Here is a 13016-nt window from a genome sequence, read left to right as displayed (position 1 = left end):
TGTGTGCTCTGCACAGCCGAGTGAGATCCTGTTTTGTTCTTTAATATTTAAATCTAGGGGAGTTTTTTGCTTTTTTTTTTTTTAGGGCCACACTTGGTGCACATGGGGGTTCCCAGGCTAGGGGCCCAATTGGAGCTACAGCTGCCAGCCTACACCACAGCCACAGCAACACCAGATCCAAGCCGCGTCTGTGATCTACACCACAGCTCATGGCAACGCCAGATCCTTAACCCACTGATTGAAGCCAGGGATTGAACCCACGTCCTCATGGGTCCCAGTTGGATTTGTTTCCACTGTGCCATGACAGGAACTCCTGAAATCTAGTTTTCGAATGGGTAGTTTATTCTCCGTGTTCAGAGTTCAAAACCTCCAAAGGAGTGTACAGTGAAAAAGCGTTCCTTCTTCCCATTCCTCCACATCCCTCCTGGAACAGTGAGCGTTTCCAGCTTATTGTATATCCTTCTGAAATTAACTTGTACAGCAGATAATCTATTCAGCAATCCAGTGATTTTCCTCTCTTTTTAATGAGTGATAGTATACCAGGTTCACTCTTTCGCATCTTTCACAAAGGCGCCCAAGTTCTAAAGAATTAGTTGTTATTTTGTTACAGATATGTTCTGGTTGAAAAATGTTTGCACACCTCAGATTTGAACAAGTGGTTTTTTAAATTTTTTTTTTTTTTTTTTTTTTTTTTTTTTTGGTCTTTTGTTGTTGTTGCTATTTCTTGGGCCGCTCCCACGGCATATGGAGGTTCCCAGGCTAGGGGTTGAATTGGAGCTGTAGCCACCGGCCTATGCCAGAGCCACAGCAACTCGGGATCCGAGCCGCGTCTGCAACCTACACCACAGCTCATGGCAACGCCGGATCGTTAACCCACTGAGCAAGGGCAGGGACCGAACCCGCAACCTCATGGTTCCTAGTCGGATTCGTTAACCACTGCGCCACGACGGGAACTCCTGGTTTTTTAAATTTTTTATTTCCATTTCTCAAAACTCAGTTTGTCATTTTGTAATAAAGTTGTGTGTGTGTGTGCGTGTGTGTGTGTGTGTGTGTGTGTGTCTTTTTAGGGCCACACCTGAGGCATATGGAGGTTCCCAGGCTAGGGGTCTAATTGGAGCTACAGCTTCCAGTCTATAGCACAACAACTCGGGATCCGAGCTGAGTCTGTGACCTACACCACAACACAGGGCAGCGCAGATCCTTAACCGACTGAGCGAGGCCAGGGATTGAACTCTCATCCTCATGGATGCTAGTTGGGTTTGTTAACCACTGAGCCACGAGGGGCACTCCTGGAGTGTATATTCTTAGACTGTGTGTTTTGCTTTTAGTTTTGCTGTTTGCTTTTTTTTTTTTTTTTTTTATGGCCACGCCTGTGGCAAATGGATATTCCTGAGCCAGGGATTGAATCTGAGCCAGAGTTGTGGCAATTCTTTAACCCATTGTGCCAGGCTGGGGATTGAACTTAAGCTGCTGCACTTGGGTTCTGAACCCACTATGCCACAGCAGGAACTCCAAGATGGTTTCACATCTTAAACCTTGTTTTAAGAATTGCGGGTGGCTCAACAGGTTAAGGATCTGGCATTACCTGTTGTGGCTTGGATCATGCTATGGTGAGGGTCACTGCTATGGTGCAGTTTTGATTTTTTTTTTTTTTTTTTTGTCTTTTATCCTTTTTAGGGCTGCACCCTTGGCATATGGAGGTTCCCAGACTAGGGGTCGAATCGGAGCTGTTGCTTCCGGCCTACACCACAGCCACAGGAACTTGGGACCCGAGCTGCATCTGTGACCTACACCACAGCTCACGGCAACACCAGATCCTTAACCCACTGAGTGAGGCCAGGGATTGAACCCGCAACCTCATGGTTCCTAGTCGGATTCATTTCCGCTGCGCCATGACAGGACCTCCCATGGTGTGGTACTGATCCCCGGCATTGGATAGTCTCAGATAACCGCTGCAAAGGAGGTGAGATGTGCCTGGAGCCTGGGTTTGGTTCTAGTAACCATCTTAAGTAATTTCCCATTTTCTCCCTTAGCTTGCCAAGAAGTATCACCCAGACACGAATAAGGATGACCCCAAAGCCAAGGAGAAGTTCTCCCAGCTGGCCGAGGCCTACGAGGTAATGCAGCCCACTGGCGTGGGCAGTCCCCGTCCTTCCTCCTGGTGCAGGTGTCCGAGTGCGCTGCGCTGGGAAATCTCTGCCTCTCAGGCTGCCTTTAACCTGGAATCTCAGCAAAGAGCAGGAACCAATAGTCTGTATACCAGAGCTCCCCAGGTCACGTGCACTTGTTTCCGGGTCTGGGGCCCCCTGTCTGATTAAACAGTTCTCTGCTCCTTTGATGACACCCCTCCTACTTAGGGCATTGCTCTGTGGTGGGGATGGTGGGTGTCGTACAGGTAGAAGACCACCCTACTGTGATCAGAGGGACAAAGCGGATTCACTGGTTAGCTGCTGAGCAACTGCAGGCTTAAGTGAAAGTGGACCTCCTTCCCAGACTCTGGGGTGGGTGTGTGGGTGTGTGTGTGTCGCAGGTGTGCATTGCCCCCCAACTGTTTGAGAGTAAGTTGCAGACGTGGTGTCTCTGGTCCTGAGTACGTCTGTGTGTATTCTCTCCGAGCAAGAGCATCCTTTTCCATGACCTCAGTGCTGTTGTCATGGTCAGACATTTAATGTTGGTACAGTACCACAGTCAGACCTGGTTTCCACATCCCTGGGCCTCTGGAGACGCAGAGCACCTGACTGCTGTGTCTTTCGTGGTAGGTCCTGAGTGACGAAGTGAAGAGGAAGCAGTATGACACGTACGGCTCTGCCGGCTTCGATGCCGGGGCGGGCGGCTCGGGACAGGGCTACTGGAAGGGAGGCCCCACCGTGGACCCAGAGGAGCTCTTCAGGAAGATCTTCGGGGAGTTCTCCTCCTCCCCTTTTGGAGATTTCCAGGGTGTGTTCAATCAGCCTCAGGAGGTGAGCATCTCTTATTTTTTATTTTTATTTTTTTGTCTTTTTGCCTTTTCTAGGGCTGCTCCCACGGCACATGGAGCCTCCCTTCCCAGGCCAGGGGTCCAATCAGAGCTGTGGCCGTCGGCCTACGCCACAGCTCATGGCAACGCCAGATCCTTAACCCACTGAGTGAGGCCAGGGATTGAACCTGCAACCTCATGGTTCCTAGTCGGATTCGTTAACCACTGAGCCATGACGGGAACTCCAGTAAGCATCTCATTTTGAAGAGTCATTCAAATTTTAGCTGCCATATGTGATGCAAACAGATTTTACCCATTTCTTTTTCTCAAAAAAGGCAAGACGACTTAAACGTGATGATCTGGAGGCCGCCGTCTTGGGAGGAAATACTTGAAAATCATATAAAAATGTGTACATCCGTTTGCCTGTATTCTTACCAGTTGCTTAGGCAGCAGCACTTGATGCTCCCAGAGTCTGTGGTTAGAGGGAATGTTCTCTCCAGAGCCTGCCTCGTTTCCCAGGCCAGCTCAGCCCAGGAGGGGGAGCTGCCAGTCCCTCCTCTTCATGTTTGCGTCTTAGTTGAGGCCTTATCAGGGCTGAAGAGGAAGGGGATGCTCTATGATGTCAGTTAGGATGGCGGGTAATTGGACTCTCGGTAAGGGCCACGTGCAGGTATTGTCCGTGAACATTTTCAGTTTATTGAAAAGCACATTTTCTTTTTTACTTCTTTCGTTTTTTTTTTTTTTGCCTTTTGCCATTTCTTGGGCAACACTGGATCGTTAACCCATTGAGCAAGTGCAGGGACCAAACCCGAAACCTCATGGTTCCTAGTCGGATTCGTTAACCACTGCACCATGACGGGAACTCCTCATTTTTTTTTTTTTTTTTTTTTTGTTGTTGTTGTCTCTTTAGGGCTGCATCCGCGGCATATGGAGGTTCCCAGGCTAGGGATCGATGGGAGCTGTAGCTGCCAGCCTGCGCCACAGCCACAGCACTTTGGGATCTGAGCCGTGGCTGTGACCTACACCGCAGCTCACGGCAATGCTGGATCCTTATCCCACCGAGAGAGGCCAGGGATCAAACATGTGACCTCGTGGATTCTCGTCAGATTCATTTCCGCTGAGCCACAACAGGAACTCTGAAAAGTACATTTTCACTTAAATACTGTCTCTTAAAGATGCTGAGAAGTGGAGCAGAATCCATTAAGTGAATCCCATCTATTTTTACTTTTGGCGGGGGCGCTGTGCCCGAGACATGCAAAAGTTCCCAGGTCAGGGATCAGCCCGCACGCCAGCAGTGACCTGAGCCACACCAGGGACCACACTGGGTCCTTAACCCGCTGAGGTGCGGGGGAGCTTGGCATCTGCTCTTACTTGACAGTAAAGTCAGCAAGTAACGTCACAAGGGGAACAGGTGAATTGGTGGAGCATAGGCTTTGTAGGGCAGTGAAAATACTTTGCCTGATATTGTAATGCGTTCATCATACATCTGTTCAGACCCATAGATATTTATGGCTCCAGGAGTGACCCTGATGTCACCTCTGGGCTTGGGATGATTCTGATGTGTCAGTGTAGGTTCATCCTTGAAAAAGAATGTGCCATTCTGGTGAGTGACGTTGCGGCTCTGCGTGTGGGCACGGGGGGGAGGGGTACGTAGGACCTCACCAGACCCTCCCTCTCCGTTTGGTCAACCCTAAACTGCCTTAAAAAAATAAAGACTTTAAGGAGTGCCTCTGTGGCTCAATGGGTTAGATCCCGTGTTGCCACTGCTGTGGCTCTGGTTGCTGTTGCGGTGCGGGTTTAGTCCCTGGCCCAGGAGCTTCCACATGCCTGTGGACAAGGTGAAAAAGAAGAGAGAGACTTAAAGAGTAACTGTGGACAGCTGGCCAGCGTGGCCTTGCATAGAGGTAACCTGCTGTCTCTTGACGCATTTAGTACATCATGGAGCTGACCTTCAATCAAGCCGCCAAGGGCGTCAACAAGGAGTTCACGGTGAACATGACTGACACCTGTGAGCGGTGCGATGGCAAAGGCAACGAGCCCGGCACAAAGCTGCAGCACTGCCACTACTGTGGCGGCTCCGGCATGGTGAGCGCGGTCGGTGCCCCGGCCAGGCCTTCCCTGGGGCTCCCACCTCTGGCCCCCTTCCTGCTTCTGCTCTCCCCACGCTTCCTCTTCTATGTGCTTCGAGGGTATCGATTCAGCAGTACCTAAGAGGTGACCGCTAGGTTCCTCTAGAACCGTCTTCATTTCCCCCACAGTGCTTGGTGCTGGTCAGCCGTAATAGAAGGAGCAAGGACAGTCTCCTGTCTTCTCTGAAAATGCCTTTTTTTTTTTTTTTTTTTTTGTCTTTTTGCCATTTTCTTGGGCTGCTCCTGCGGCATATGAAGGTTCCCAGGCTTGGGGTTGAATTGGAGCTGTAGCCACCAGCCTACGCCAGAGCCACAGCAACATGGAATCTGAGCTGAGTCTGCAACCTACAACACAGCTCACGGCAACCCCGGATCCTTAACCCACTGAGCAAGGCCAGGGATCGAACCTGAAACCTCGTGGTTCCTAGTCGGATTCATTAACCACTGAGCCACGACAGGAACTCTTGAAAATGCCTTTTGAGGTGTTTGGAATTTGAAACTGGGGTGGGGGAGGAGGACTTAAATTTTGCCTGAAGTCTAATCATTTTTTTTTCTTTTGGTACTTTGTAGATCTAATTCACATTTGTAGCATAAGGAACACTCCCTTACTCCTTTTTCCCAGCTTCACCAACCGTTAGCATCTTGTCCCATTTGCTTTGTCATTCATGGGTGTGTTTTCTAAGAGCAAGAACACTCTTTTACATAACCACAGTAAGTTGTCAAAAATCAGGAGATTTAACATCAGTGCAGTAGCATTATCCGTACTAACTCTGATTTTTTCAGTTGTCCTTATAATGTTCTTTTTTTCCTGGGTATAGGATCTAATCTAGGATCTTGCATAGTATTTGGTTGTCATATCTTTTGTCTCCTTTAATCTGGAAGATTTCTCAGTCTTTGTTTTATGACCCTGACATTTTCAGGATTACAGACTGCTTTGTAGAAAAGTCTCTCTTTCGGGTCATCTGATATTTTCTCCTGGTAAGATCCAGAGCAGGCGTTTTTGGCCGGAACACCACAGAGAGGTAGTGCCATTTTCATGGATCATGTCAGGAGTCACGAGTATCCATTTGTCCCGTCAGTGATGATGTTACATTTCATCCCAGTCAGTTATGGTAGTTCCTGCCACGTTTCTTCACTGTTAAGTTAGTATTTTTCCTTCTCAAACTAATAAAGAAGCTGTGAGGTACCTTGTCACTATATAAATATTCTGTTCCTCATCAAACTTTTTTTTTGGCTGTGCCTGCAGCATGCAGAAGTTCTGGGGCCAGGGATGGAACCCAGAGCCACAGCAGTGATAACGCCCGGTCCTTAACCCATTGAGCCCCTAGAGAACGCCCTCATCAAACTTAAAGTTAGAGCATCTATTGATCGGTCTTGCCGAAACCCATTACTACTGTGACCATTGCATGATGGTGATTTTTCTGATTTCAGCATCCCTTCTGTGTTTCTTAATTGACATTCTACTGAAAGGAGGAGCTTTCTCTTCTCCATTTTTTCATTCATTCATATCAGTATAAACTCATGGATTCTAATTTTATTCACTGAGCTGTCACCAGTATTACTTGGTTTGATGCTCAAACTGTCCCCGACTTGGCCTGTGGAAGTCTCTCTGGCAGGCTCCTTTACCCTTTTGATGTGTTCCCTCATTCTTTCAGCACTTCCTTCCTTTTTTTTGTCTTTTTTGGGGCTGCACCTGGGACATATGAAAGTTCCCAGGCTAGGAGCTGAATCAGAGCTGTAGCTGCCAGCCTATACCACAGCCACAGAAACATAGGATCCAAGCCTCATCTGTGGCCTACACCGCAGCTCACAATGCCGGATGCTTAACCCGCCGAGTGAGGCCAGGGTTCAAACCCGTGTCCTCATAGGTGCTAGTCAGGTTCATTACTGCTGAGCCACAATGGGAACTCTAGTACTTCCTTACTTTCTGTCACAACAGAATGTTCTAGATGACTTGTACTTTCCGTGCCAAACCCTGGAACCAGCCATTTCTCCAAGGAGTCCTGGTTCCTTTTAGGAACGTAGTGGGATTTAGAAACCAAGGTGTGCTCGCTGCACCTGGGATGTCACTGCTTCCGCGTTCTTGCAGCCGACTGAGCCAGGAAGAAGTGTGTGTGAGCAAGCACAGGTGCATGTGCACATGCAGATTTGGTTCCATGTCTGTGTGTCTTCCCATGTTGTTCATATGATAGATATGTACACACATAAGTACACGCCAGTCCAGCCACCCATCCATCCATCCACCATGCATCCAACAAACCATGCGTTCAACCTGCTAGTTCTGGTAGTTCTGCTTCAACACCACAAGGTGTATCTAGTCTTCTGCCTGTCCATATCCAAAACTGTTTTCTAGTAAGGAGAAATCTGGCCCTGATTATCTTCAGTGCAATCACACTGATTGATTTGTGGATATCGAAGAACCCTTTCATCCCTGGGATAAATCCCCCTTGATCATGATGTACAATCCTTTTAATGTATTGTTGGATGCGGTTTGCTAGTATTTTGTTGAGGATTTAGTATCGATGTTCATCAGTGAAATTGGCCTGTGGTTTTCTTTTTTTTGTGGTACCTTTGTCTGGTTTTGGTATCAGGGTGATGGTGGCCTCATAGAATGAGTTTGGAAGTATCCCTTCCTCTGCAATTTTTTTTTTTTTTTGGTCTTTTTGTCATTTCTTGGGCCGCTCCCACGGCATATATAGGTTCCCAGGCTAGGGGTTGAATTGGAGCTGTAGCCACCAGCCTACGCCAGAGCCACAGCAACGCAGGATCCAAGCCTCATCTGCAACCTACACCACAGCTCACGGCAACACCAGATTCTTAACCCACTTAGCAAGGCCAGGGATCGAACCCACAACCTCATGGTTCCTAGTTGGGTCTGTTAACCACTGCACCACTACAGGAACTCCTATTGGAAGTTTTTTAATCACAGTTTCAATTTCAGTTCTTGTGATTGGTCCATTCATCTTTTCTATTTCATCTTGGTTTAGTCTTGGAAGATTGTACTTTTCTAAGCATCTGTCCATTTCTTCTAGGTTTTCCGTTTTATTGGCATGTAGTTGCATATAGTAGTCTCTTATGATCCTTTGTATTTCTGTGATGTCCGTTGTTACTTCTCCTTTTTCATTTCTAATTTTATTGATTTGAGTCCTCTCTCTTTTTTGCTTGATAAGTCTGGCTAAGGGTTTATCAATTTTGTTGATCTTTACAAAGAACCAGCTTCTCGTTAGTTGATTTACAGTGTTGTGTTAATTTCTGCTGTACAGCAAAGTGACTCAGTTATACAAATATATTTTGTCTTTCATATTCATTTCTGTTGTGGTTTATCACAGGATACTGAATATGGTTCCCTGTGCTCTACAGTAGGATCTTCTTGTTTATCCGTCCTATGTATAATTGTTTGCGTCTGCTGGTCACAAACGTCAATCCTTCCTTCCTCCCACTATTTGCCTTTAAAATCGGATTATTGGAGTTCCCATCATGGGTCAGTGGAAGTGAATCTGACTAGTATCCGTGAGGGTGGAGGTTTGATCCCTGGCCTCGCTCAGTGGGTTAGCAATCTGGCTTTACCATGAGCTGTGGTGTAGGGCACAGACGCAGCTTGGATCCCGTGTTGCTCTGGCTTTGGTGTAGGCTGGCAGCTGTAGCTCTGATTTGACCCCTAGCCTGGGAACTTCCATATGTTGCAGATGCAGCCCTCCACAAAAAAAAAGCAGAAAAAAAATCAAATTATTGTTCCTAGTACGTGTATTTATGGAGGGCATAGAAGTCGTCTTCGAGTGCAGAAAAACGTAAGAAAAGGAGAAAAAAAGTCCTTGACAGTCCCACCACTGTGAGTATTTTGGTGTGTTTCCTGCCAATTGTTGATGAGAAATGACATTTTTGGTTTATGTTGGCTAGTTTTTGAATAGGTCGTATAATGCAAATCATTGAAAGTTCAGTGGATGCAAATTGAAAGCTGCGTAAGATGAGTCTCCTCTCATCTTGACTTTTAGTCATTGAGTTCCGCTGCCCAGAAGCGTCCTTTATTCCTCTTAGATGCGAGCCTGTGTGTGTGTGCCTTTTTTCATACCGAAGGTAGAATACAGCTGCCAGCACTGTTTGTACCTTGGTGTTTTGTTTTGTTTCTTCTTCTCAGTGTGTTTAGGACATACTCTGCCTACATAGCTGCCTCAGTTTTTTTTTTTTTTTTTTTTTTTTTGGCTTTTTGCTATTTCTTGGGCTGCTCCCGGGGCATATGGAGGTTCCCAGGCTAGGGGTCTAATCAGAGCTGTAGCCACCGGCCTACACCAGAGCCACAGCAACGTGGGATCCGAGCCGCGTCTGCAACCTACACCACAGCTCACGGCAACACCGGATCCTTAACCCACTGAGCAAGGGCAGGGACTGAACCCGCAACCTCATGGTTCCTAGTCGGATTCGTTAACCACTGCGCCACGACGGGAACTCCTGCCTCAGTTTTTTTATGGCCACGATATTCCTTCAGGCAGACATGTCACTGTTTAGCCAGGCCCCTGTTGCTGGATGCCTAGGAAGTTCTCGTCTTTTCCTATTATAGACGGACAATGAATACCTTTGAATATTGTCATTTCTCATGTTCATTTTTTGAATGTGCAGGTATCACATGTGATGTGACATCTAACATTTGAGAGCCATTGTTTTATTTTGCATCTATTCTATCCTATCTGTTGAGTAATTCGTCTTTTTATTTGTGGAAGCCCTTTATAAATTCATTGCATTAGTCCTTTGCCAGTGATTTCAGTTTTATTTGCCTTTTGACTTCGAATATGTTTTTGCCTATTTGTATATAATTTTCAACAGTTGAGAATCATATGTGCAATTTTCTTCTTTTTAATTTATTATAATGAAAGCATTTTCCCACATCTTTGATTTTTTTTTCCCCTCCCCACATTTGTGGCATATGGAAGTTCCTGGACCAGGGATTGAATCCGGAGCTGAAACCGTGACCTGTGCCACAGCTGTGGCAGTGCCAGATCCTTAACCACTGTGCAGGGCTGGGGATCAGACCAATGCCTCAGCAGCAACTGGAGCTGCTACAGAGACTACACCACATCTTTAACCCACTACGTCACAGCAGGAGCTCCATGTCTTTGAATATTTTTTAAATATTCTTTTTGATGGCTGAATAATAGTCCTCTGATGGGTGTGCTCGTGTTCCCTGTAAATACTCCTGATGAAAGGACTGCTTGCAGTTAGTCTGAGAAAGTGAAGTTGTGCTTGTGTTCCTCCAGAGGGCGCTCTTGGAGACGATGAGGCTTCCTGTGGCTACAATTTTGTGAGCCAAGTTGCAGCCCCTTGTTATAGATACTTTATTGATCCCAAGTTCCTCTCACTTCTAAGGTTCTTTCTCCAAGGCCCATGAATTGTTGTGATTTTCTTTTTTCACATTTCTTAGGGGAACGCTAAGATGACGTTGTAAAGTTGAAATGTATTTCTCTCAAAATGTAATGCCTGAGATTGGAAAAATTATTTTCAACGCACTTGCTAAAGGATTAGTATTCCTAGTTTGTAAAGGGTTCCTTCAGAATAGTGAGAAAAAGACTAACAAACAGCTTATGAGAGAAACAGGTCAATGTGAGAAGAGGAAATGCAAGTGGCCAGCAGACGATCCTGGCCGGCAGTCAAGGGAAGGTGCAGGCGGCGATGGTGAGGCTCCCCCTCCAGCGCGTGGGCGCGCACTGCAGAGCCGCTTCAGTCCCTGGGCACAGGCCTCCGGACCTGGCCTTCGTGCGCCCATGGTGGCAGTGGGAGAGTAGTTGTTTTTTGGTTTTTTGTTTTTTTGTCTTTTTGTCTTTTTTAGGGTCGCACCTGTGGCATACGGAGGTTCCCAGGCTAGGGGGCGAATCGGAGCTGTAGCCGCTGGCCTGTGCCAAAGCCACAGCAATGTGGGATCCGAGTTGAGTCTGCAACCCACACCACAGCTCACAGCAATTCGGGATCCTCAACCCACTGAGCAAGGCCAGGGACCGAACCCACAACCTCATGGATCCTAGTCGGATTCGTTAACCACTGAGCCGCGATGGGAACTCCAATAGCTGTTGAGCTTTATGTGTGCCCCTCTCTGTGGGGATGTAGCCTGCAGATCACACTTGGAGAGTGGCACACGCACAGGGCGTCCCTTGGAGCCTGTGTGTAACAGTAAAGGACGGGAGGCTCAGTGACCCCAGGAGCGAGTGGACTCAAAACTCCACTGACGAGGAATGCTCTCAACAGAGCAAAAGCGTGAAAGACCTGCCTTAGTACCTGTATTTGTTGACCAAAAGAAATGCAAAGAGGATTTTTGCTTTTATGGAAAAAGGCGAAAAGTAAAAACAGAGTTGCGCCTGGGTTTTGCAGGAACCGTTACAGAGGCAGCACACACCCCGGGCAGCAAGAGTGGCACCACCAAGCTTCCTCCCTGGGGACCCACACTCAGTATCTCGGCATCAGACCACTGTAGCTTTGAGCTCTGCTGACGAGGACCTACGCTTTACCTCGATTTATTCTCATGTCCGTTAGCAAGACGTGTCCTCTGACAATGGCTTGGTCACTCTGTGCCACTTGGCTTACAAAGGGTGTCATAGGAAGGCTGCACTAGAGGGTAGCGGGGGTGTGTGTGTGGGGGAAACCTGTGTATCAAAATCTTAAGAGTGATGGTCTGAATATTGAAGCTATGGATCATTAGGGACTTTCTTCTTTGTAGCTTACCATGTTTTCTAAATTATCTATAATGCATATGAACCTATTCATCACATGAAAATATTCTTAATAAAAGCCCAAGTGTTTTTGTTCTTAAAAAAAAAAAAATACACCCTCAAAATAGCAGAAGCCGGAGTTCCTGTTGCGGCTCAGCAGTGATGAACCCAAGTAGTATCCATGAGGATGCAGGTTTGCTCCTGGCCTCGCTCAGTGGGTTTAGGATCTGGTCTTGTCACGAGCTGTGGTGTAGGTCACAGACGTGGCTTGTATCTGACGTTGCTGTGGCTGCAGTGTACCCTGGCAGCTTTGGCTCCTGTTCCACCCTAGCCTGGGAACTTCCATCTGCTGCGGGTGCCCATGTGCCGTGGGTGTGGCCTTTAAAAAAAAATAAATAAAAAAGCAAGGCTGTAGGAACATGTGCCCAGTATGCTACCCAGGCCTTTTGAAAACTAAGGGTGACACATGGATGGCTTGAAACTGTGGGTAAAAGTAGGGCACTTGGAGTGGTTAGGGTGAGGCAAATGCTTAACTTTTCACCCTACCTCCATTTTTACTTCAGAGTTTTGTGCCATGCACACGCAGCACCTTTTCAAATGACTAACACATAATTTAAAAAAATTTCTTATGGCCATACCTGTGGGACTGAATCCAAGCACATCTGCGGTGATGCTGGATCCTTTAACCCACTGCTCTGGGCCAGGGAACTTGCACTTGCCGCCCCAGGGGGAACTCCTAACACATACAGTTTTTCATTTAATAATTATTTGTTCCAGCAAGTTCACCCTTGGGATCTGTTGTTCAGAAAGTAAAGACATCAGGACAGAAGGATCTATGTGCAGAGATTTTTTTCTGCAGCATTGGAACAAAAATAAATGGAAATATACTCTTACTACAAAATTTTCACTTAAAAACTTTTTTATGGAGAGGGAGCATGGGTGAGTTGTGGGAAGAACACCTCAGACTGAGCTACTAAGAGACAGTTACCTTGGGAGTCAGGGTGTGGAGATAGTAATTTTCTTATTTATTTCTCTAGCCTTCAATTTGCTACAACATACCTGATAATTTACCCCTCCCCCCCAGAAAAAAACTAATGATGTTAGGTTAAATAAAAAGGTAACCCATTTCCAGTGCCCAGTGAGGAGCTGGTGGGAGTGGCCACAAATTGTAACTCCCATCCTGTCCCCTGGCCCCCACACTGGGGTGCAGGGAGGCTCCCGGATGGGGAAGAATACCCC

The 13016-nt window shown here is 47.0% G+C and overlaps 1 protein-coding gene across 10 annotated transcripts in view; it reads left to right on the top strand.

Moving 5' to 3' along the window:
• Positions 1 to 13016, top strand: part of DNAJA3 (DnaJ heat shock protein family (Hsp40) member A3) — a 35859-nt gene that overhangs the window by 9984 nt on the left and 12859 nt on the right. For 9 of the 10 annotated variants that reach the window (XM_003354626.5, XM_003354627.5, XM_085017754.1 and 6 more), the window contains 3 exons: positions 2034 to 2117; positions 2760 to 2960; positions 4889 to 5041. In XM_003354626.5, the coding sequence (XP_003354674.1) occupies positions 2034 to 2117; positions 2760 to 2960; positions 4889 to 5041 (438 nt within the window). Of the gene's footprint in view, positions 1 to 2033; positions 2118 to 2759; positions 3857 to 4888; positions 5042 to 13016 lie in introns of all 10 variants that reach the window. The other variant, XR_014840926.1, reaches the window with a different exon arrangement.

The sequence above is a fragment of the Sus scrofa genome, chromosome 3 (assembly GCF_054392235.1).
Source record: "Sus scrofa isolate SSC_HxYL_T2T_F1_AM1 chromosome 3, Sscrofa_HxYL_maternal_Yorkshire_Landrace_v2.0, whole genome shotgun sequence".
Lineage (NCBI taxonomy): Eukaryota > Metazoa > Chordata > Mammalia > Artiodactyla > Suidae > Sus > Sus scrofa.
This window is presented reverse-complemented; position numbering and strand designations above follow the sequence as displayed.